The 21,440-nt window shown below is 36.7% G+C and overlaps 1 protein-coding gene across 2 annotated transcripts in view; it reads left to right on the plus strand.

Annotated features, from left to right (window-relative positions):
• TOP2B (DNA topoisomerase II beta) overlaps nt 1-21,440 on the plus strand; it is a 61,985-nt gene that overhangs the window by 11,588 nt on the left and 28,957 nt on the right. For both annotated transcript variants that reach the window (XM_031052401.2, XM_013129986.3), the window contains exons 2-10: nt 8,458-8,631; nt 9,296-9,386; nt 10,248-10,311; nt 11,608-11,753; nt 12,452-12,549; nt 13,928-14,140; nt 14,222-14,395; nt 20,423-20,524; nt 20,605-20,742. In XM_031052401.2, the coding sequence (XP_030908261.1) occupies nt 8,458-8,631; nt 9,296-9,386; nt 10,248-10,311; nt 11,608-11,753; nt 12,452-12,549; nt 13,928-14,140; nt 14,222-14,395; nt 20,423-20,524; nt 20,605-20,742 (1,200 nt within the window). The remainder of the gene's footprint in view (nt 1-8,457; nt 8,632-9,295; nt 9,387-10,247; nt 10,312-11,607; nt 11,754-12,451; nt 12,550-13,927; nt 14,141-14,221; nt 14,396-20,422; nt 20,525-20,604; nt 20,743-21,440) is intronic.

Below are 21,440 nucleotides of genomic sequence, written 5' to 3' on the forward strand. Positions count from 1 at the left end.
TTGATTTGCTCTGTGTGTATTCTTTTGCAGCATGAATGTCTTAAATGTTGTCCTGCTCACTCCTGAAGCTTTTTCTACAGTTATTTTCTACAGTTTGCTTATTAATCTGAAGATCAGCAAAATAAAAATACCTTCTGGTACAGCAGGGGTTCTGCTGGCCACAGAATCCCTAGGGTGTTGAAAGACAGATCACAGTGCTGTTCCAGGAATGGGATATTTGACATAGAGCCTGAATGGGTTTCAAAGATTGTGTCAGAAGGATCTATCAGGTTGTGTTGCTCCCTTTCAAAGTAATCTTGGCAACTGGGATAAGTGAATGTGCTGAGAGTCTAGAATACTTTCACAGCACTCAAACTGGTGATGCAGCAAAGTGTTACGAAGGGCAAGGATATGAAAAAACACTGAGTTATAAAAAGGTGCTGCCAAATGCTGATAACATAAAGCTCTGATGTCAGTACCTCAAACTTTCAGGTTTCTTGGCTAGTGGAGGGTTGTTGTATGAGTGCTCTGATAAACAGTGGGCCAGATTTGGTCATTCAGTGGCCAGACGGCTTCCTTCACTGGTTTCAAGGATTACTGTTCTAAGATCTATGAGAAAACTGTCTTAAGTTGTATTAAATTTTAACATGAATAAATTCCTTTTCTATGAGAGTAATTTATTTTTTCTCTATCCTTGTCTCTGAATTTTAGCTGGAAAACCATATTCTTAAAAGATCAATTTGTTACCAAAGCATCCATAGATGTACTTTTCGTTAATGGGTAAACAGTATCAAAATTTAGTAATAAAATAGAATTTGTCAGTAAATAGGCACCTAAAAAAATTTTGGACACTTAAAATTTTTATCAGTAACATTCAGTTGCATGAGCAGTTGTTAGTTGCTTTTAGTCAAGATCAGCTGCATAAAGAACTGCATAAAGATGGCTGCATGTGGAGAGTTGTGGTCAACAGCTCGGTGTCCATGTGGAAACCAGTAAGGAGTGTATCCCTCAGAGGTTGGTGTTGAGGCCAGTCCTGTTCAACATCTTTGTCATTGACATGGGCAGTGGAACTGATGCTTCCTCAGCAAGCTTGCTGATTACACCAAGCTGTGTAGTGCAGTTGACATGCTGGAGGGAAAGGAAGCCACCCTTCCTTTTGATGGAAAGGCCTTGCCACGCTTGAGAGGTGGCCAGTGCCAACCTTATGAAATTCAACAATGCCAAGTGCAAGGTCCTACATCTGGGTTGGGGCAATCCCAGGCACAGCTACAGTTTGAGTGGAGAGGTGATTCAGAGCAGCCCTGTGGAGAAGGACTTGGGGGTGTTGGTTGATAAGAAACTGAACATCAGCCTGCAGTGTGCCCTCGCAGCCCAGAAACAAACCATATTCTGGGCTGCATCAAAAAGAGCATGACTAGCAGGTCAAAGGAGGTGATCCTGCCCCTCTACACTGCACTGGTGAAACCCTGCTTGGAGTACTCTGTGCAGTTCTGGTGTCCTCAGCATAAAAAGAACATGGAACTGTTGGAACAACTCCAGAGGAGGGCCATGAAGATGATCAGGGGACTGGAGCACCTCCCGTATGAAGACAGGCTGAGAAAGTTGGGGCTGTTCAGCCTGAAGAAGAGAAGGCTGCTTGGAGACCTCATAGCAGCCTTCCAGTACCTAGAAACCTGCTGTGTGTCTGTAGTGGTAGTACAAATGGTGATGGGTTGAAACTTAAACAGGGGAGACAGGTTGGATATAAGGAAAAAAAATGTTTATAGTGAGGGTGGTGAGGCACTGGAACAGGCTACCCAAGAAAGCTGTGAATGCTCCATCTCTGGCAGTGTTCAAGGCCAGGTTACATGGTGGCCTTGAACAGCCTCCTCTAGTGGACGATGTACCTGCCCATAGCAGGGGGGTTGGAATTAGATGATCTTAAGGTCCTTTCCAGTCCTATGATTCTATGGAACAGAGAAGCAGTGGGGGAGTGAAGAAAGAATTTTTCCCTTTTGGCAGCCATTGTGCTGTGTTGTGGTTTTCTATAATGGGGAAATCTGACCATCCTCAAGCTATTCTATAACTGAGTCATTGTAACAAAACTCTATGTAATGTGATGCTTTCGGAGTCCAAGGAAAATTGTCCAAACCAGGAGATTAAAAAGTCTCATTGGAGTGAGGCTAGCTCTGGGTTAGTTTACTGGGAACTCCTTTCTATGATCTGCTTTGGGGAGGATCTGATAGAGAGATTTGGTTTGTACACTAATGTATGCAGTGCTGTATGGAAATTTGCTGTGGTAACAGGGAACTGTTACATTTGTGTATTTGCATCTTGGCAAGACAGCAGAAGCTTTTGTTGAACGCAGCAGGAGAGTGGTTTATTTTGAAGCTCCCTTCAATTTTGTTTTCATGGTGGGAGGTATTCTCAGCCAGAGTTTTCTTTAGAAAAATTGCAAAATGTTTAGATAACTATGTATTTATTTGTCATATATTTTTCTATGGCAAGAGGCCCTTATGATCCAATATAACACTATGCTACTGTCAAGTATGTGCTACTGATAGAGTTACCTAGTAATACTGTATTGCCCCTATCTTTCTCAGAAGAGGTAGTTTTGTTTTGAACTGTAAGTGGTACAAAATCTACCACATCCCTGGATTTTGCTGCTTAATTAACCTCCTTGGGTTTTACAGCTTAATTACATTTAATTTACTGCCTTGTCCTACTAAATGTGCTTATCCTACACTTTATTTAAGGGAATGTAGGACACATGGTATGTGCTTTTCTAAATTCTATATCTCAGGGCTGCACTTGCCTTTCAGGAGAACAGTCATTGCTTGTAGTAGTTTTAGTAGGTTAAGGCTGAAAAGACGAAGACAAAGTGAGGCTAAGTTCTTATTCCAACACCAATGTCTCTTCTCTGCCATTTATGCTTGTCTGACAGTCTAGAAAGTGAACCCTTATTTGCTGTCTGATGTGGGGAAAAAGGAATGGGCAGATTAAAGAAAACCATATTATCTTGTTTTGTTGGTTTTCTTATTTTGTCCTCTACAGGTAGTTTACAATGTAGAGAAGATTATGGTTGGCCTATACAGGATTAAGTCTGTGTAACTGGGGAGAGACATTAACATTTTTTCAGGATTTTGAGCTTCTTGTGGCACTGTAAAATTACACTACGTAAAGCTTCCACTTGAACTAAGGAGTCAAACAAATGATGTATGTTTCAGTTATAGCAACATTGAAACTGATGGTGAAACCTATGTTGTAGCTTTATATTGTCTGTTTAAATAGGAGGAGTGTTTTTCTGGGGTTCCCAAACTATCTGGGTCAAATGTGTGCTAAGATTTAGCTGTATTAGGTAGAGCTGTTTGCAGCATAAGTGACAAAACTCAGCATGATGGCATAACATACTTGTGAAATGCAAAGAAGATGATATGACCAGTTTTTTTGTTATTGTTGTTGGGGGAGTTGGGGAGGGGGGGGCGGTGTTTAAAAAAGGCAATAAAAATCTCTGACTTAGAGCTGTCACGCCTGCTTTGTTAATATGCAGAATTTTGAAGGGATGAGATTGGATGAAGAAAAAAAGAAAAGGCAAAATGTCAGGAAAGAAGGTAGACAGTAAAATTCTAGTTGCCAAATGTCATCTGTTAAAGGCTACTTGGGTTCTAACTGTTGATGTCACAAAAGGAAAGAATGACTGTAGCTTTCACACACTACTGGATAAATTCATAGCAAAAACAACTTGAAAAGAGAAACCCTGTAATCATATGGAGAAAGCACTTAAAAGTAATAAAACATGGTCATCGTACCATGTACAGTAATCTTGATGTAGTAAACTGAATAGCAGCTGGAGTCAAGTCAGAATCAGTATGTTTTTCCATAAGTTATCATTACATGGCATTTGTTATGAGTGTCTAAGATGCTAGCTACATCAAAGCTCACAGCATGAAGTGTAACTGCATGGCTATAAAGAAGAATGCACTATGCAGTAGCATTTCAAACTACTTACAGATGGTCATCTTGCTGACTTACATGTGTGTGACTATGTATTAGTCATCAGTGTGGAGGGTTAGAAAGTCTGCAAGATTATCAAGAATCTGTAAAGTTGTGAATGCTGTAAGAACGTTGGGAAAAGTCAAACACTGTCTAAAAAAAATAAAAAGACAACATTAAGATTGCAGTGCAGACCCTGAAACCTGTTAACAAACAAAAACCCTACTTACTGCAAAGCAGAAGACTTAAAAGTCCTTTGTGACACTTGGTTAATTCTCCTTAAGTGGTTTTCTTATGAAACAACAGCTGGTGCTCTTTTGAGAAGTGTTATTTGATCTCTAACAATGTGAAGATCTTTCATACAGGACAAAATACAAAAGACATTCTGGAGACAATTTCAAAATATAGGGAAGAGATGGTCAGTTTAACAACACTGCAGTTGTTACTTGCTCAGATAAGAAAAATCAGGTGAGGAGAGAGAGTGCAGATTAAAGCACTTTTGATTTTATTTTGCTTTTGAAATTATGTAATGGGAAGACTATGGAGGATGTTTGTGTCCATAGATCTATGTAATGGATTTGGTGGTGATGATTTAATCTTTTTTGGGATGAGCTCTAAACATCACTTGAAGTCTAAAAAAATCCATTCAAGACAGATACAGGGATTCTGAGTTGGCCTTTTAAGAGTTACAGCAAAGCCCAAAATTAACCAAAATGACCAGTTACAGCTTGGTCTGGGAAACTGCAGTTTTGTGGACTCCTGATGCTTGCATGTCTGCGTAGTAGCATTAGTCTTAGTTGAATAGTTTTTAGCTGTTGTTTTTGTGCTTGTGCATCAATAATGAAATAGTGAGTTAAACAATTTCTCAACATTTATAACAAGTATTTTTTGTATTCAGGAGATATCCTATAGTGGAGGATTGTACAAATAAGATCTGTCCTGCTCTGTGACAATGAAACTGAAATGTTCAAGTAGAGCATACTGAAAAGGTGTTTGTGATGCCTTAGTAAAAAATACAGAATTAAAGTTCTACTTTTTTACTTTGTAGTAATCAGTGATCTAAAAGAAAAAAATGCTACACTGATTCTTTGTGGGGTTCTCCCTCCTCCACCCACCCCCCCCCCCCCCCCCCCCCCCCCCCCCCCCCCCCCCCCCCCCCCGCTGCCTCCCTCTTTAAGTCATACATTATCATGTTCCAGTTAGTGTGTTACAGAAGATAAGAGACATAGTTGTCACAGGGTGTGGTAACAGAAGATCCTTGCTACTGCTGGGTTAAAGCAAGCTCACTATTCCCCAAGAAGTGGCACTTGTACAGGACTAGCTCTTTTTTAGAAAGCAACGTTTGTCTAGGTGTGACCTCTAGTCTCTGCCAACATGGTAACAGTCTGGCAGTAGCATCTCAACAGTTTTGATACTCTACACATTTCTTACTACTAAGCTGGAATGTATAAGCTCCTCCAAGTTGGCAGGAAGACTTTCACTGGAAAATAGAAATGGATTTCCTAGTGTTGTAGTAAAGACAACATCTTGTAGGAATCTCTTCCCAATAATTTTGCATTCTAGAAGTACTCATTCAGACACAATAAAATGGACCTTTTCATAATCTGCTGACTCTTGCAGACATGTGGGACAGGTAAAGCATTGGAGATAGGAAAATTGTAACCTATATTTATTTTGCTAAGATTGGAGTTCTTAGTCTGTGTTTACATTTTTCCTTTGTGATGCATGATTAGCCCCTAGTCTTCAGATACTGTACAAATAGAAGCATTTTGGAGAGCAATCCTGGAGTAATCATAAGCATTCAGTACTAATGTACATGACAAAAGAAAAAACTGGCATGTTATGTACTAAAAAAAATCCAAATAACCACAGAATCACAGAATCCCAAGGGTTGGAAGGGACCTCGAAAGATCTTCTAGTCCAACCCCCCTGCAAGAGCAGGGTAACCTAGAGTACATCACACAGGAACTTGTCCACGCAGGCCTTGAATATCTCCAATGTAGGAGACTCCACAACCCCCCTGGGCAACCTGTTCCAGTGCTCTGTCACTCTTACAGTAAAGAAGTTCTTCCTGATGTTAACGTGGAACCTCCTATGCTCCAATTTACACCCATTGCCCCTTGTCCTATCACTGGATATCACTGAAAAAAGCCTACCTCCATCATCCTGACACCCACCCTTTACATATTTGTAAACACTGATGAGGTCACCCCTCAGTCTCCTCTTCTGCAAGCTGAAGAGACCCAGCTCCCTCAGCCTCTCCTCATAAGGGAGGTGTTCTACTCCCTTCGTTATCTTTGTGGCTCTGTGCTGGACTCTTTCAAGCAATTCCCTGTCCTTACTGAACTGAGGGGCCCAGAACTGGATGCAATATTCCAGATGCGGCCTCACCAAGGCAGAGTAGAGGGGGAGGAGAACCTCTCTTGCCCTACTAACCACACCCTTTCTAATACATCCTAGGATGCCATTTGCCTTCTTGGCCACAAGGGCACATTGCTGGCTCATGGTCATCCTCCTGTCCACCAGGATCCCCAGGTCCCTTTCCCCTTCACTCCTTTCCAGCAGGTCAACCCCCAACCTGTACTGGTACATGGGGTTGTTCTTCCCCAGATGCAAGACTCTACACTTGCCCTTGTTGAATTTCATCAAGTTTCTCCCTGCCCAACTCTCCAGCCTGTCCAGGTCTCACTGAATGGCAACACAGCCTTCTGGTGTGTCAGCCACTCCTCCCAGTTTAGTGTCATCAGCAAACTTGCTGAGGGTACACTCAGTTCCCTCATCCGGGTCGTTGATGAAAATATTAAACAGCACTGGTCCCAGCACCGACCCCTGAGGGACTCCACTAGTCACAGACCTCCAGCTAGACCAACTCTTGAGGCTCAGAAGTTCAGAGCAAACAGTTCAAACAAGATTCTAGTGTTTTTTACACCTGTACTTCTTTTGCTTTCAATTTGAACATAAGAGGGACATGTAGCTGTTGGAACAAGTCCAGAAGAGGGCCTTGGGGATGATAAGGGGACTGAAGCACCTCCCATATGAAGACAGGCTGAGAAAGTTGGGGTTGTTCAGCCTGGAGAAGAGAAGCTGTGTGGGGACCTCATAGCAGCCTTCCAGTATCTGAAGGGGGCTACAAAGATGCCAGAGAGACTCTTCATCAGGGGCTGTAGCAATAGGACATGGGGTAATAGATTTCAACTTAGACAGGGAAGTTCAGGTTAGCTATAAGGAAGAAGTTCTTTACTGTGAGGGTAGTGAGACACTGGTACTGGCTGCCCAAGGAAGTTGTGGATGCTCCATCTCTGGTGGTGTTCAAGGCCAGGTTAGACAGAGCCTTGGGAGACATGGTCAAGGATGAGGCATCATTGCCTATGCAGAGGGGTTGGAACTATATTATCTTAAGGTCCTTTCCAGCCCTAATCTTTCTATGATTCTATGAGCTCTTATTTTCTCTCTTCCCATCTTTAAACACTTCATCCAACAAGTATTCTTTTTTTCTGCTAATCACTGATCCCTTTAGAACAAGTGAATATGGTAAAACTGTACTGACAGTGCTGTGGAACCAATAAGTGAACTAAAGATGACTTCTATGAGGTATGATGTCAAAGATGATCATAAAGTAAGGTCAAAAAGACATAAAATATTTTTATACACATACAGTGAAACTCATTTGAAAGCTGGGTATAATTCACACAACTACTTCAATGAAATAAAATGTATGTTGCAACTATTGGCAGTGCTTCTTTTGTATCATTTTTATTTCCTCATTTTCCTTATATCAAGTTAATGTATCTGATTTCAAATTCCTGTTCCTTCTCTGCTTTGCTTAGCAGATCCATAGCTAATCTTTTTAGGATGATGTTAATGATTGTTGCAGTATAAGACCAGTATAGTATAAGGCTAAATTAACTCAGATACCAAAACACTTTAATCACACATGCATGCGATTTTGCAACTTTTTTGTATGGTGGGATATGTGATGTGCTCCAGAAGAAAACTTGTGAGAATTAGTGGTGGTGTTCCAACTCTGCTATGTGTAATCCTGGTGCGGGATTGTCAGGTGCCCTGGATTCTTTCCCCACTCTTATTCTGGATGCTGAATGAATTGTCCAAACTAAAATGTAAGAGAGTAGTTTTACTGTTATTATTCAGAACAGTGTTTAGTGGTTTGGATAAAAATTATTAAGCATAAAATGGATGTTATAAATATTTAACCTGAGGAAGTGATTGCCTTTTGTAACATACTGTTGTTTACTTATTTTGCTTTATCGTGCTTAGTAGATCACTAAAGCTTGAACATGGTACAATTTGTTAAGAAACTATCCTATAATCTATTATATTTTTTTTGTTGATAGGATATCTGGATCTTAATAAATTGACACGTATTAGGATTAAGTGCATTTAAATGTCAAGTTTTGATTGTAATTTAAATATGTCAGGTTTTGTTTCTGTGTCTCGAGAGTGACTTTGGATGAATGAGGTTGTGGTGTCTTTTTATTATTTTTTTAGACATTATTTGATAATCAGATCAATGCTTCAAAAAAGGAAGACTCAGAAAGCATTAATAAAAATGATTCCTCAAAGAAGATGTCTGTTGAGAGAGTTTATCAGAAAAAGACTCAGCTTGAGCACATCCTCCTGCGTCCAGATACTTACATTGGGTCAGTTGAACCATTAACTCAGGTAAGCGTCACTAAGTCTTAATGGTTATTGTTGTTTTAATGAGAAAATGACTATTCTGGTTAACAAATAGGCACAATTCTAGTTTTCTGAGTATTTTGAATTATCATGCTAGGAACTGTGGTCATGTTTATGTATGCATGTGCAGGAAGGGGGCGTGAGAAAATTTTTTAAAGCAGTGCTTGGTTCACCTGAAAAACATGCTCAGAAAAATGTTGAAGTTCAGTGAAAACATAAATACACACCTATGTGTGTAAACATGCAGTTATGTGTGTGTGTGTATATGTGTTTACAAACATGCCTAAACACACACACACACATATATTTGTAACACTTGCTCAAGATCCAGAAATGCTTTGGTCTGTTTCAGTAGAGAACAGAGAATTTAAGCCTCTTCTTGGCACTTTTTTTCAGCTGTTTTTGTGAAGTTGCAAATTGCTTTGAACTTCACTGTCTATACTGGGAGTTCCCCACTAATCAGAAAATAATGGATTTTCATTACGGAAGTCTTTGAGGGTACAGTTGTATTTTTTGCCAAACTTCTGCTGCTTTTGTCTCATATGACAGCAGCAGTCAGATGGGGGGTGTAAAGTTCCTGAGATAAATAGATCTTACAGAGTCATACCAAGTCAGTAAATATTTTTATTCTATTTCTTTTTACATGTAGTTAATGTGGGTTTATGATGAAGATGTAGGAATGAATTGCAGAGAAGTTACCTTTGTTCCAGGCTTGTACAAGATCTTTGATGAAATCCTTGGTAAGTATTTTTAACAATAATATTGCTTTAGCTTTATAGAGTACATACTTTTCCGAGTTCTCTCAAAGCACATTAATTCATATCTAAGTTTAAATTACATACTTAGAGTCCCATTAAACTGCAGTGCATGAAAATTTTAGTGCTTTCCAGCACTATAGAACAGTTTAAAGAGGGTAGAGGTTTTAGTTGAACTTGTAAGAAAGTGTAAGCAGTTGTTACTTAATCTCCAAACTGTCATTCCTTATGATCAGCATTGTTAAAAGAATTCTAGTCTGCTAAGTTAATTAGGACCACAGTTTTAAGTAGCATTTGAAAGATTATTCTTCTGAAAGAAGATAACTTAAAGTTGTAAGTTAACTTTGATAATTTAATGAATCTTTAAAACTACCTCCTCCTGTACAGCATCATAGTGGTGGTGATGGTGGTTCTTAGATGGTTTTATGGACTTCTCACAGTTTTAAAATGAATAAGTATTATCCTGCCATTTAAGCCATGGTGACTCAGGCACAAAAATTTTGCTCCAATCAAAACACTCCTTAATGGATGTGAAGAATTAAATGCTCAGTATCTTAAGAACAGTTACGAGAACAAGCTCACAAAATACATTTCTATATTTATTTCTAAGGCAGTCTAACTGCTAGAAATACTAATTACAAGAAGGTTGCAAAGATTCTTCTTCCAGACAATGAGTCATATTTATAGATTTCAGCAGTAAGATACAGAATATACAAAGATGCAGCAGATTAAGAAATACCTGGACCATTATAACTTGTGATGGAATATGTATACAATCAGTTTTACAGGTCAAGTAATTAATTATTGCTCCTACAAAGCGTTAATTTGTGCTATTTTGTTTCATAGTAAATGCTGCAGACAATAAGCAGAGGGACAAGAATATGACTTGTATTAAAATATCCATTGACCCGTAAGTAAAAGCATATTTTCACTTACTTTTCCTGCCAGTGCTATTGTAGTTTGGATGTGTACAAATGATTTTACTAAACAAATTTGTTAGCAATTTTTTTTAAAAACAAAATAATATTTTTGGAATAATTTCTGTTACCTCCCTCTTTTAAGATGAAAAGGTAAATGAAAAGTGGTTAACAGTAAGTACTACCAATCTGAATTTGTAATAATTTACTTTAATTTACTTTCCTAAACCACTCATTAATCTTTGATTGAATGAAACTTGAAAGCCGAAGATCATAAAATTCATTATGAGATGAAAGCTTGGCACTACATAATTATAACCAGCCAGGTTACTCAAGAATCATGAATTAAGAATCATGAGGTTTTGTAACATAATTTTGCACCTCTTGAACTTCCATGTTAACTCCTTTACAATTAGGATAAGTTTATGTTTGAATTAGCTATATCACAGTGAAACTGCTGATTGCATATATGTCATTACCACTGGTTTTCAGAATAGAATATTTAAAGTATTTTTTGATGAAAAGTTCCAGGTTAAATAGATGTTGATTGGGTTCCTTTAGTAGAACCTTTTCAGTGACATGTAACTGAACAAAAGTGTTTTAGACACTTAACTTTCACACCCGATCTTTAGGATGAATATGCCTAGAAGTAATTTTTCTTCAGTTTTTCAAGGCATTATCTGTTTCTGTAAACAAAATTGCTTTTATCATGGAGTGGGAGGGAAATGGAGTGTGAATCTGCCTGACCTGTCCTGATGTTTAGCTCCCCAGTACTCCACACTGAAAATTCTGTGTGAGACCTCCAAGTATTAACAATGCCAGATGTTGATGGATTTTGGCACCAGTGCATAAAATAAGTTACAATGTTTATCATAACGGGCAATTAATAGTTTTAAACAGATGGTAACTTGTCTGTGTCTGGGTGGACTTCAATGAAGCATGAAAAGCCACTTCTCTAACTGAAGTATAATACTGTCACTAAACTTCAGGATTCTGGTGCAGATCATGTTGATAGTGAAAGCTCTTCAAGGAGGTTTTGGGGGGTTATTACTATTACATAAAATATTGTCATGTTATTGGACGATTATGCTTCTTTTTCTAAGACATCGAGTAAGCACAAATAAATGTGTGGGGTTTTTTTTGTTTTCAAATTGATAGAGCTGTGAATAAACATGGTAAGAATATGGTCTTTTATAGTATTTTATGTAATTATTTAAACAGATAAAATGTATGCAGGAGTCTGTTTTCAAGATTTCATTAATTGGCTTAATGCCTTCACTATTTTATAGGGAATCAAACATTATCAGCATATGGAATAATGGAAAGGGTATACCAGTTGTAGAACACAAAGTAGAAAAAGTATATGTTCCTGCTTTAATCTTTGGGCAGCTGTTAACATCCAGTAACTACGATGATGATGAGAAAAAAGTTACAGGTAAGATGTAGAATCAAGATGATTTAACATGACTTGTTTTAGTTGGTTAAGCTTTCAGGTGTTTGCTTTTCAGTATACTTCCTAGTTTTTGTTTTCCTGTAGGAGATGATTACTTAGTCACCATTTCTATAGCTCTTTGTTAGAGTGAAATGACTGGAAGATGCTTTTAATCCCAGTATTTACAGAGAACTTTACATACAAGTATTTAAACACTTATGCTTTTGAAATTAAGGGAAAAAATGAATCTAATATAAAATTAAGATACAATTTATCATTTACTAATTTTTTACTAATTGTAAAGTAACCCTAACTTAGATTATGGACGTGAAAGTTAGTTCCATTCTGTCCTTCCCCGTATATTTTGCCCATTATGATGTGTTGTTGCAGGGTGATTTGGATCTGATCATGACCTAGTTTATAGCTGGGTCAGGCTATTGAAATCACTTGCCTTTCACCAAGCAACTGGTAGGTCAACATAAGGGAAGCAGTGGGAGCATCCTGGCCTTGGGAGAGGAGCAGACTATTCATTTTGAGGCAGAAGCAGTTGCACCAGATTGGAAATAGTGTGAAACTCCATTTCTGGCATCCTTTGATAGCTGTTTTGACATATAGCCCAAGAGCATTTTACTTTATTGGCGTATTCTTGTATATCACAAAATATGTTTCTGCTGTAAAAAACTTACGTGTTGCTTTTTCAGGTGGGCGCAATGGCTATGGTGCAAAACTTTGTAATATATTTAGTACAAAGTTTACAGTTGAAACTGCTTGCAAGGAATACAAACACAGCTTTAAGCAGGTATAGAAATGGTCTCAACATTTTTTTCCTTTCCTGTAATTATAAATTTAAATTTTAACACATTTTCTGTATTTCATTAATATTTTATGAAATGAATCATTTAACATTCAAATAGATGTGTGAAGTTTGCAGGCTTGGCTAGTTCAGTCAGTAAAATCAATACTTCTGTGTATTAGATATTTATTTTTTTAAATAATGTTTTTCTTAGTGGTGTTAGGTACCTAAAACTGAGAAATTCTGTTAAAACTGAAAGTATACATGTGCATGTGAAAAGGAATATAATTGAAGTGTTTAGTAATTGCTGTTATATAATTTGTCTAAAATTCTACTTATCTATACAAACATGGAAACAAGTATCTAGGTAATATTGTACAGTGTTAAGAAAAATTTTCCAGTGTTTGTCATGAATTTCATTAGCCTAGATGGACTTAAGTGCACACTCTGCTCCCTCCCCATTTGAACTCTTTTCTCATTGTTAGAATTGTTAGTTTACAGACCAAGGATCAAATGTAATCTGATATACTGCATATAGCTTTGAGATAGCCACCTTCCTGAAAGTCTGAAGAACTTTGGTAGAGTATTAGATATCAAAATTCTTCTGGCTTTGGAGTCTTTCCCAGGTGGTGGCTTCCTTCTCTTCTTCTGGATGAATAATTAATTTCTGGTTATACTATCATGTCACTATATAAACAATATATTTCAATGGGCTTACCTGTATCTAAAAATGTATTATTTTCTGCTAACTGCCAAAAAGCAAATTAATACTGGTTTGAGGGTACTTTTTGAAAATGACATGCTTTATGACTTGGAGTGCTACATTTTCCACCATTTTCAAAAATGTTGAAAGTTTAATACAACTGAACTTTGGTATATGCTGTGAGTAGATGTTCTACTTAGTCTTAGAAATGTTTCCGTGTTCTTAAACAGGGAACACCACCAAACATCCCAGCTTAAGTCTGAGCTAAGTTCGTTTGTCAGGAAGTTGTACAGCCACAAAGATTCTATCTCAGAGACTCCTGAGTTTGCACAGGGACTAATAAGCCTCTCTACAGAAGTGTGTAGTAGATTGAAAGCATTAAACTGATGGGCAGTAAGACTGTATCTGATTTAATCAGTGAGCTCTATTTGCATTAGAATCGTGTCCATCAATGTAATGATACCTGCATATTTATAGAAATCACAATTGTGCTGTCACTGATATACAAGTCTTAGTAAAGCAATTAAATGTATGCCTAGCATTTAACGAGAGGAAACCTCTAAAAGAAGTCTGTGAACTTTCTGTTGTGTAGCTGTTGCAATCCTAGCATGATTGGAAAATGGAAAAGGAGGTGGATAGCATGTATTGTAAACTAACATCTAAAATATTTTGTTTCCAAAGACTTGGATGAACAATATGATGAAGACCTCTGAACCCAAGATTAAGCATTTTGATGGTGATGACTACACATGCATTACATTCCAGCCAGATCTAGCTAAATTTAAAATGGAAAAACTTGATAAAGATATTGTTGCCATCATGACAAGAAGAGCATATGATTTAGCTGGGTCATGCAAAGGAGTCAAGGTCATGTTGAATGGGAAGAAATTACCTGTAAGAGCCTCAATTAAAATATTTAAAGTGTACTGAGTATTTCATGCGAAGAATAGTAATTGTTATCTGTGTTACTGATAGGTAAATGGGTTTCGCAGTTACGTAGATCTTTACGTAAAGGACAAGCTTGATGAAACCGGAGTTGCACTCAAAGTTATTCACGAAGTTGTGAATGAACGATGGGATGTGTGCCTCACTCTAAGTGAAAAAGGCTTTCAGCAAATCAGCTTTGTAAATAGCATAGCTACCACAAAGGTGAGTAGTTATATTGAATGATAAAAAATGTAAATTATAAAAATGTGTGCTGATGTTATGCCCAGTCAGGCATTTGATAAAAAAAATCAGGGTTACTAAACATAGATGCATGACATAATCCTTTGCATGAGAGGATCTGGCAGAGCAATTGGATGCAATCGAAATACATTTATAGCATTGTTTCTGAACATGCACTAGTTTTTAAAACACTAGGAATCATTACCAGTAATAGTGATGTCTTATGTAAGCATACATGGTATTGATTAAATATAAAATGAACACAACTATTTTATTCCTTAATTTTTAACTCCTTGTAGTAAACTAATTCTGAAATTAAGGTTAAAAAATGTACAAACCCCTTTAAAGCTACTACTAGCAAGTGTGGGGGAGCAAAAATGGCTTTTGGTGTTTTTGAAAAATGACTACCCACTGATTACTTTATGATGTATAAAACTGGCCTGAAACGTTGAGTTTCATTGTCTTTTGTTTTTCTATATAAAGGTATCTAGGTGTTCTCTGTACTTATTAACTACTATAGTAGTAGTGAAATGATATCATGGCAAATCAGTTATGATAAAGCAGCAATATGCTCAGCATTCTAAAGCAATCTTAGTGCTTCTCAAATTGATGGCAGGGTCAGGTACAAGGCACTCACCTGAAATCAACAAGTGTAACTCATTTGTGCCCATTTGGTGTGGTCCAGATTTATGGATCTGGCATTTGCCATGGTGAATGAAAGTCTTTGTAATTTCTGCTGTTCATAAATTGCACTGCATGAGTGATCTAACAACAGTCAAGCAATTTTAGTCATTGGTGAGAGTGTTTTGGTGGCATATAATTTTTACTATATAATTTCTTCCAGTGTAATTTTCCAGTGTTCAGTAGTAAGCGGCATGTTTATTTCATTGTAGAATATTTGCTTTCTCAGTGTGCATTTAGATTAAATGCTTATCAGAACTAAGGCTCACAAACATATCTGGTAGTTGAAAGGTTAAAACTCAGTTTTAACTCAGGCCTCTTTATGCAGCATGAAGAAGAAAAATAGCATGACATTAAAGATGAATACAGTACATTTATGAAGAAACTGGCACGGTAGGGAAAATTAATAATGTTTGATTTGAGGTTAAGAAAATGTGTTTAAAAAAAATGAATACTAACTGACTCCTAAGTTAAATATGTTGCATACATTTACTCAAAAGGTTTTGAATTTGACTCTTTTGGATCAATTTTCACCCATCATGCAGTTACACATACATTGTTATATATTCTTTAAGAAAATTCATAGAAAAAGTACTGTGTATTCTTCAAAGGTAAGTGTTGTAATTTCTAGTTTTTCCTACTCTTCCAATCCATGCCTTATGTGTGTGACGATGTGGAATGTTCGGGCCGGTGAACCACCTCACCAGCAATTGATGTGCAGCTACCCACTGATGAGACATAATGGCTAGTAACTAACTGCGTCAACTGCTTGTCCCCTTATCTGCTAACAGGTGAGGAGCTCATTTCAGCTGTCTTTTGGTTATTTATCACTGTTTGCTGAAAGCTTTTCATTTCTGTTTCTGGATAAATTTCACCCAGTTGTAACTTCCCTTCCACCTTTTTTTTTAAACTTGCTTAAAATTCCAAACAAGTTTTTTTAGGTTGTTGGGGGATTTTTTTTTTTTTTTTGAGGGATGTGTAGAAGATCAGGCAGTATGTTTAGGCACAGCTTCCTTCTTTTGTTCCTACAAATTTGTTACCTTGGTCGGGTCCCCGATTATTCACAATTTTGCTGCACTAGCCCACCACAGATTTTGACTTCAGGCTCTGAGACGGCATTTGAATGAGTATTTGTAGCTATTACATTTATTGAGACTTGTATATAAACTGATTACACATGGTCTTCTCAAGGTCTGATTTTCAGATAATAGCTGTAGTAGAAATTAGAGTAGAAACTCCAGTTATTAACATAATCTAATGATATTTTTTAATATGGTTGCACTGCTAACTGTAGTACTATCAATCATTTAACAGAAATACTTAACTAATACAGATGCAGTGTCAGATTGTAAACTTGGGTGGAGGGAACATACTAACCTGTTAAAATTTGCTGGAGTTCAGCAAGAAATTCTACAGCTTGACGTTTTCAGATTTATGCTAAGGAAAAAATGCAAATGAAAATATGATTTTATTTGTATAATTAAAAACTTCAAACTTATAATTGACTTCTGAATTTCTCTGCTCGTATGAACTATTTATCTGGCCATAGAATTTAAATATGGCTTACCTCATAATTAATTGAGGATGTTGGCTATTCATGATGTGAATAGAATGGATACAGAAGCCAGTCTAAGCTTCATTTCAAAGATTTTTAGTTGTTCCCATTTTATTAGATGTCAGCATCCTGAAGTTTGCCAGACTGGGATTCAGTCATAATGGTTACCTTCTGGGAAAAGAAGGTTATGTACTTTCATTGTTCTTTTTCATGATACAGTAGTCATAATAATCACTGACAGCCCTCTAGATTTAGAGGGTGCTTTTCTTTTTCTGTCTCGAGTTAAAATGTACTGACAGTTGGGGCAGTTATAGGCTGTTATGCTTCTATAGTGGGTAAATGTGCCACCTACTGGTGAGATGGTTGAGAGGTTACCAACTTTGAGCTCTGAACATCCCTCACTCGTTGCTACACACTAAGAATGGACACAGGAATGGGGAACTGTTGTAATAACTGTTATCTTCTAAGCAGAATAATTACTGGTAAGTAGCTATTTTTTGCTATGTCAGATGTTTATTTTAGCAAAATATTTGGAGTGCTAAAATTGTACCCAAAAAAAGGTCACTGAAGTTGTAAGTACAAATATATACTGAGATATTTCCATAAGTTTTCAGTAATGTGATGAGTAAAGTAATGCATTTTAAAATTGCCATTTCAACGTGGAATGTTCTTGAAGCACGTAATTTCAAATTTTCCTGTAGTAGCTTTTCTTTGCAGTTTCTTTAAAGTAGCAGGATGCAGGATGTCAATGTTTCAGCTTGCACTTGAACTCTCCCAATGTTGAAACTGTCATCCATATGATGTATGAATAAAAACTGTGTTTTAATTCGGGGTGTGTGTGTGTGGTTTTTTTGGGGTTTTTTTTGTTTGTTTGTTTGCTTTGTTTGTTTTGTTTTTTTAAGAAATACCATGAAAAAATACTTCTGTGTGGTGTTTCTAAAACACACCAGTGGTTTGTGTTGTTGTTTAGCAGGTGACTCTAGAGACTCATGGAAACCACAGATGGTTTCTTTGAAGTGCAAGTACTTTGGTTATGACTAATAATATTTACCATCTTAAGCCAGTTTTTTACCTCCTCTATTATGGTTTTTTTATAAGTCTACTTTCTACATGAAGTTGAGAACACAGCTTCTATCTCCTGTCAATTCAATTACTTTACATCTTCAGCCTAGTGAAGTGCATATTCTCCCTTAAAACATAGAATCCTAGCTTTTGGGGTTTACATGTTTGCTGTTTGTTCTGTCTTTTCCTCTGTCTTTTTGGCTGCTGTTTTTTCTTGGTTTTGTTGTTTTCCTTTTCTTATTTCTTATCCATCCTATACTTCCTTATACCCATCAAAAGCTTTTTTTTCCCCCTCTCAGTTCTGTTTTTAAAATAGCTTTAAAGAAGATTTTTTTTTGTTTGTTCCTTAATGTTGAATGTCTCTGTAGATGTGTTTTCTTTATTTTGCCTGTCCTATTGCAAACTGGTCTGAACAGGAGCCATTATTTAGTCCATATTTTTGTAAGGCACTAGTTGATAATAAGCAAAGATGATTCTCTGTGTAAAATAAGTGTTGAATTAGGTATGTTTTAATTGTATAGGATGTGCCTGCATCACTCCATTCTTTCCTACAAGAATGATCTTAGTCATTAGAAAGATTTTAGTCAAACCTTCTATAGCAGCCACTAGAATTAAACATGTTATTGTTACTGATACCTTTTTTCTATAAAAATGGAGGAAGGCATTTGAATAATCAAAAATGTAAACAGTTTTCAGATATCCAGGGCTTTTTAGGATCAGTCATATTTGACATCTTTCCAAAGAAAGCCCGCTGTTTTACCTGTAAGGGAAGTTTTATCATCTGGGACTTGTAAATATTTAAACATACTTATCACCATTGGTTTAGGCTATTTCAGTAGTCATTGGTCTATGGAATTCAAGACTACAGGATACATGCCTTCAAATATTAGTTGTTCTTCTTCATCTGGAGTGTTGCATCTATCATGCAAGTTTATGCTGTTTTAGTCTTTACTTTTGCTTCTGATTCAGATTACTTCTGCATTGTAGAGTATACCCCATAATTATTAAGTTTCTTTGACATGTGTTAATCAGTAGTCATTGTTAGGATGGAGTTACATATAGTAGACTTTTTTCTTTTACACAAAGCTTGTGTGAAATGCTTTTATTTTGTAAGCAATTTAATCTCAAATTTACTTGTCTTCTAGCAGGTTGGGTTTTTTTTTTTTGTTTGCTTGTTTGTTTGTTTTCCTTTAAGCTGGTTTAAAGTTTGAGTCCAAGGAGAATTGTAGCTAGAGAAGATCATAGCTTTGGGGCACCTCCTGAAGGTGCTCAAATGCTTAGTACTTCCCTATTTAGACTGAATTTCATCTATAGTAAAACCACTATTTAAACATGGAAAATAATCTATATTTTCATCCCCCTTCAAAGCATGAGTTAAATATTGCTTCAAACAGGTAACTTTTCTGACTTATTACTTCCAAAGTTTAAGTACATAGATAAGTACTTCTTCCTTGGCAGCTGCTGGATACATTGCCTCCACCAAAAGTTTTTGTGCAATAATGGCTTTACTTGAAATACATAGTTGGAAAGGCCTTAAGCAAGGATAACCACTTGTTACCCTTTTCTCTAAGGGAGAGAGAATAAATGTGACAGGCACTATGAATGTTTCACTTTCAGCAGTTACAGTGCAATGGAAGAAGAAAATCCTATATATTCTTTCCCTCTCTTTTTTTTTTTAAATTTACTTTGCACTGTGATGATGCAAGAAATTGCTTATAAGCCTTTTTTTTATGTCCTTTCTTCTGCATTTGGGCATTAACTGTAAGGGAGTCCAGCTGACTGCTTTTGTTTGCAACAAGGAAAGTGGCAACCTGATTATGTAGCTACAAGTTACTGCCCTGTGGTATTCTAAGGGGTTGTTTTGCCAGCTACCTGTGTGCTCTGTATGTAGCTCTTGTTGCTACCTCAGATCTTAATTTGGAGCAGGTTTAGCCTCTAGTGAGTTTTAAGGAGAACTACTCATCTCCTTAAGGTTACCTTGCTCTGTTCTTTCAGAGTTTTCTGAATCTTGTTGTTGTCTGTTTAGTTTGAAGTCAAATCTAAGGCACAAATTTCTCCCGTCTAAGCTAACAGAGAATGGTAGTTGAATGTATTTAGAGAGTTCTGTAAATACAGCTAAGAAAACGTGAGATAGCACCTATGCCTATCCCTTTCCAAAAGCTATATATCTGAGGGTGAACTCTTGAAATTGCATTTATTTATTTATTTGTTTAATTATTTATTTATTTATTTTAGACCAAATGGGAAGACTTTAATTTGATGAAAAAATGGGTGATGTTTTCAGTCCAAGGTTATTTATGTACCTGCTAAGAACACGGCTTTTGACAGCCATGTAGTGTTGCAGGTATCATCCAGTGCTACAGAGTAATTTTCAGAACAGCCACACTCTGTAAGATTTTGTATCTTGTTACAAGCTGTAAGCATCTGTGTTTGAAGTCTACCAAGTGCACCACTGTACAGTGAATGAAATGTATCCTCTTTATTCTGTTCCTTGTAACATCTGTCATACTCACTTGTATGAAGACTGAGTGACATGAAAATGAAACTTAGAAGTAATTTTTTTTTCTTATGCTGCAACTGAATTTGCATGACTTAACAAATTAAATTGTGGCTACAGGTTCTTTGTTAATACAGGTAAAAGCTATTACAAAATTAAATTTTGTTCCCCAACCCCTTTTGTTTTGTTTTCTTTTTTCTCTTTTGTCATCAAGGGTGGTAGGCATGTTGATTACGTGGTGGATCAGGTTGTGGGCAAGCTGATAGAAGTGGTGAAAAAGAAGAATAAAGCTGGAGTTTCAGTGAAACCATTTCAGGCAAGTAACTTTATATAAAAATATTTTAAAAGGTGAATTATTAATTTTACTGAATAAATGGGTTTCTGTGTTTTCAACAGGTGAAGAATCATATATGGGTTTTTGTTAATTGCTTGATTGAAAACCCATCATTTGATTCCCAGACAAAGGAGAACATGACATTGCAGCCTAAAAGTTTTGGGTCCAAGTGCCAGCTATCTGAGAAATTTTTTAAAGCAGTAAGTATATTTATTTTTTTCTTTGTGAAGCAGGAATTGACATGCTGGATCAGGTGTACGTACCTTATGTAGCAGAAGATTAATTAGTGTGTTATGGAATTCTAGTGACATTAGCATACTATGAAAATGGGATGGGGGAACTGCTATTCATTCTCTGACCTTAATTAATGGAAGCAATGACTGTGCTTTGGCTGTTGGCCTGGATTTAAAAGTGAGCTTCACCTGATAAGCTCATTTGTTGGGGGGTTCTAATATTTATATTGGTGAAATGCATTTGACTTGTAAGACCTAAACATAGGCCTTGACCAGATTTTTGTGTTAAAATATTTTTCTGGAGTTCAGAATACTTCTACTTTATTCTTTGAGATCAGTCTTATTCTCTTTAAATGAAGTTAAAAGAAAGGTGGGGAACATGTCATATTTATTCTTCCAGTATTCAAGGAAATGCAAAAGTATGGCTGTAGTGTTCAAAGTTATTGTTATTATCAGGCAGCAAGTTTAAAAATTTTGGCTGTAGATGGGCTAAGAATTGCTATTCTAATGTATTAGCAGAAATACATGGTAGAGGTTTTCTTCCACTGCATTTTTATGCAAGAAAGTAAAAGTAGAATTCTGTTAACCTGTAGCAGAAATAGAACTGCAGTAGTAAGGAGAATGGTACCACAACTGTTACACTTGGCATCAAAACTTAACTTACT

Source organism: Melopsittacus undulatus, chromosome 1 (assembly GCF_012275295.1).
Source record: "Melopsittacus undulatus isolate bMelUnd1 chromosome 1, bMelUnd1.mat.Z, whole genome shotgun sequence".
Taxonomy (NCBI): Eukaryota; Metazoa; Chordata; class Aves; order Psittaciformes; family Psittaculidae; genus Melopsittacus; species Melopsittacus undulatus.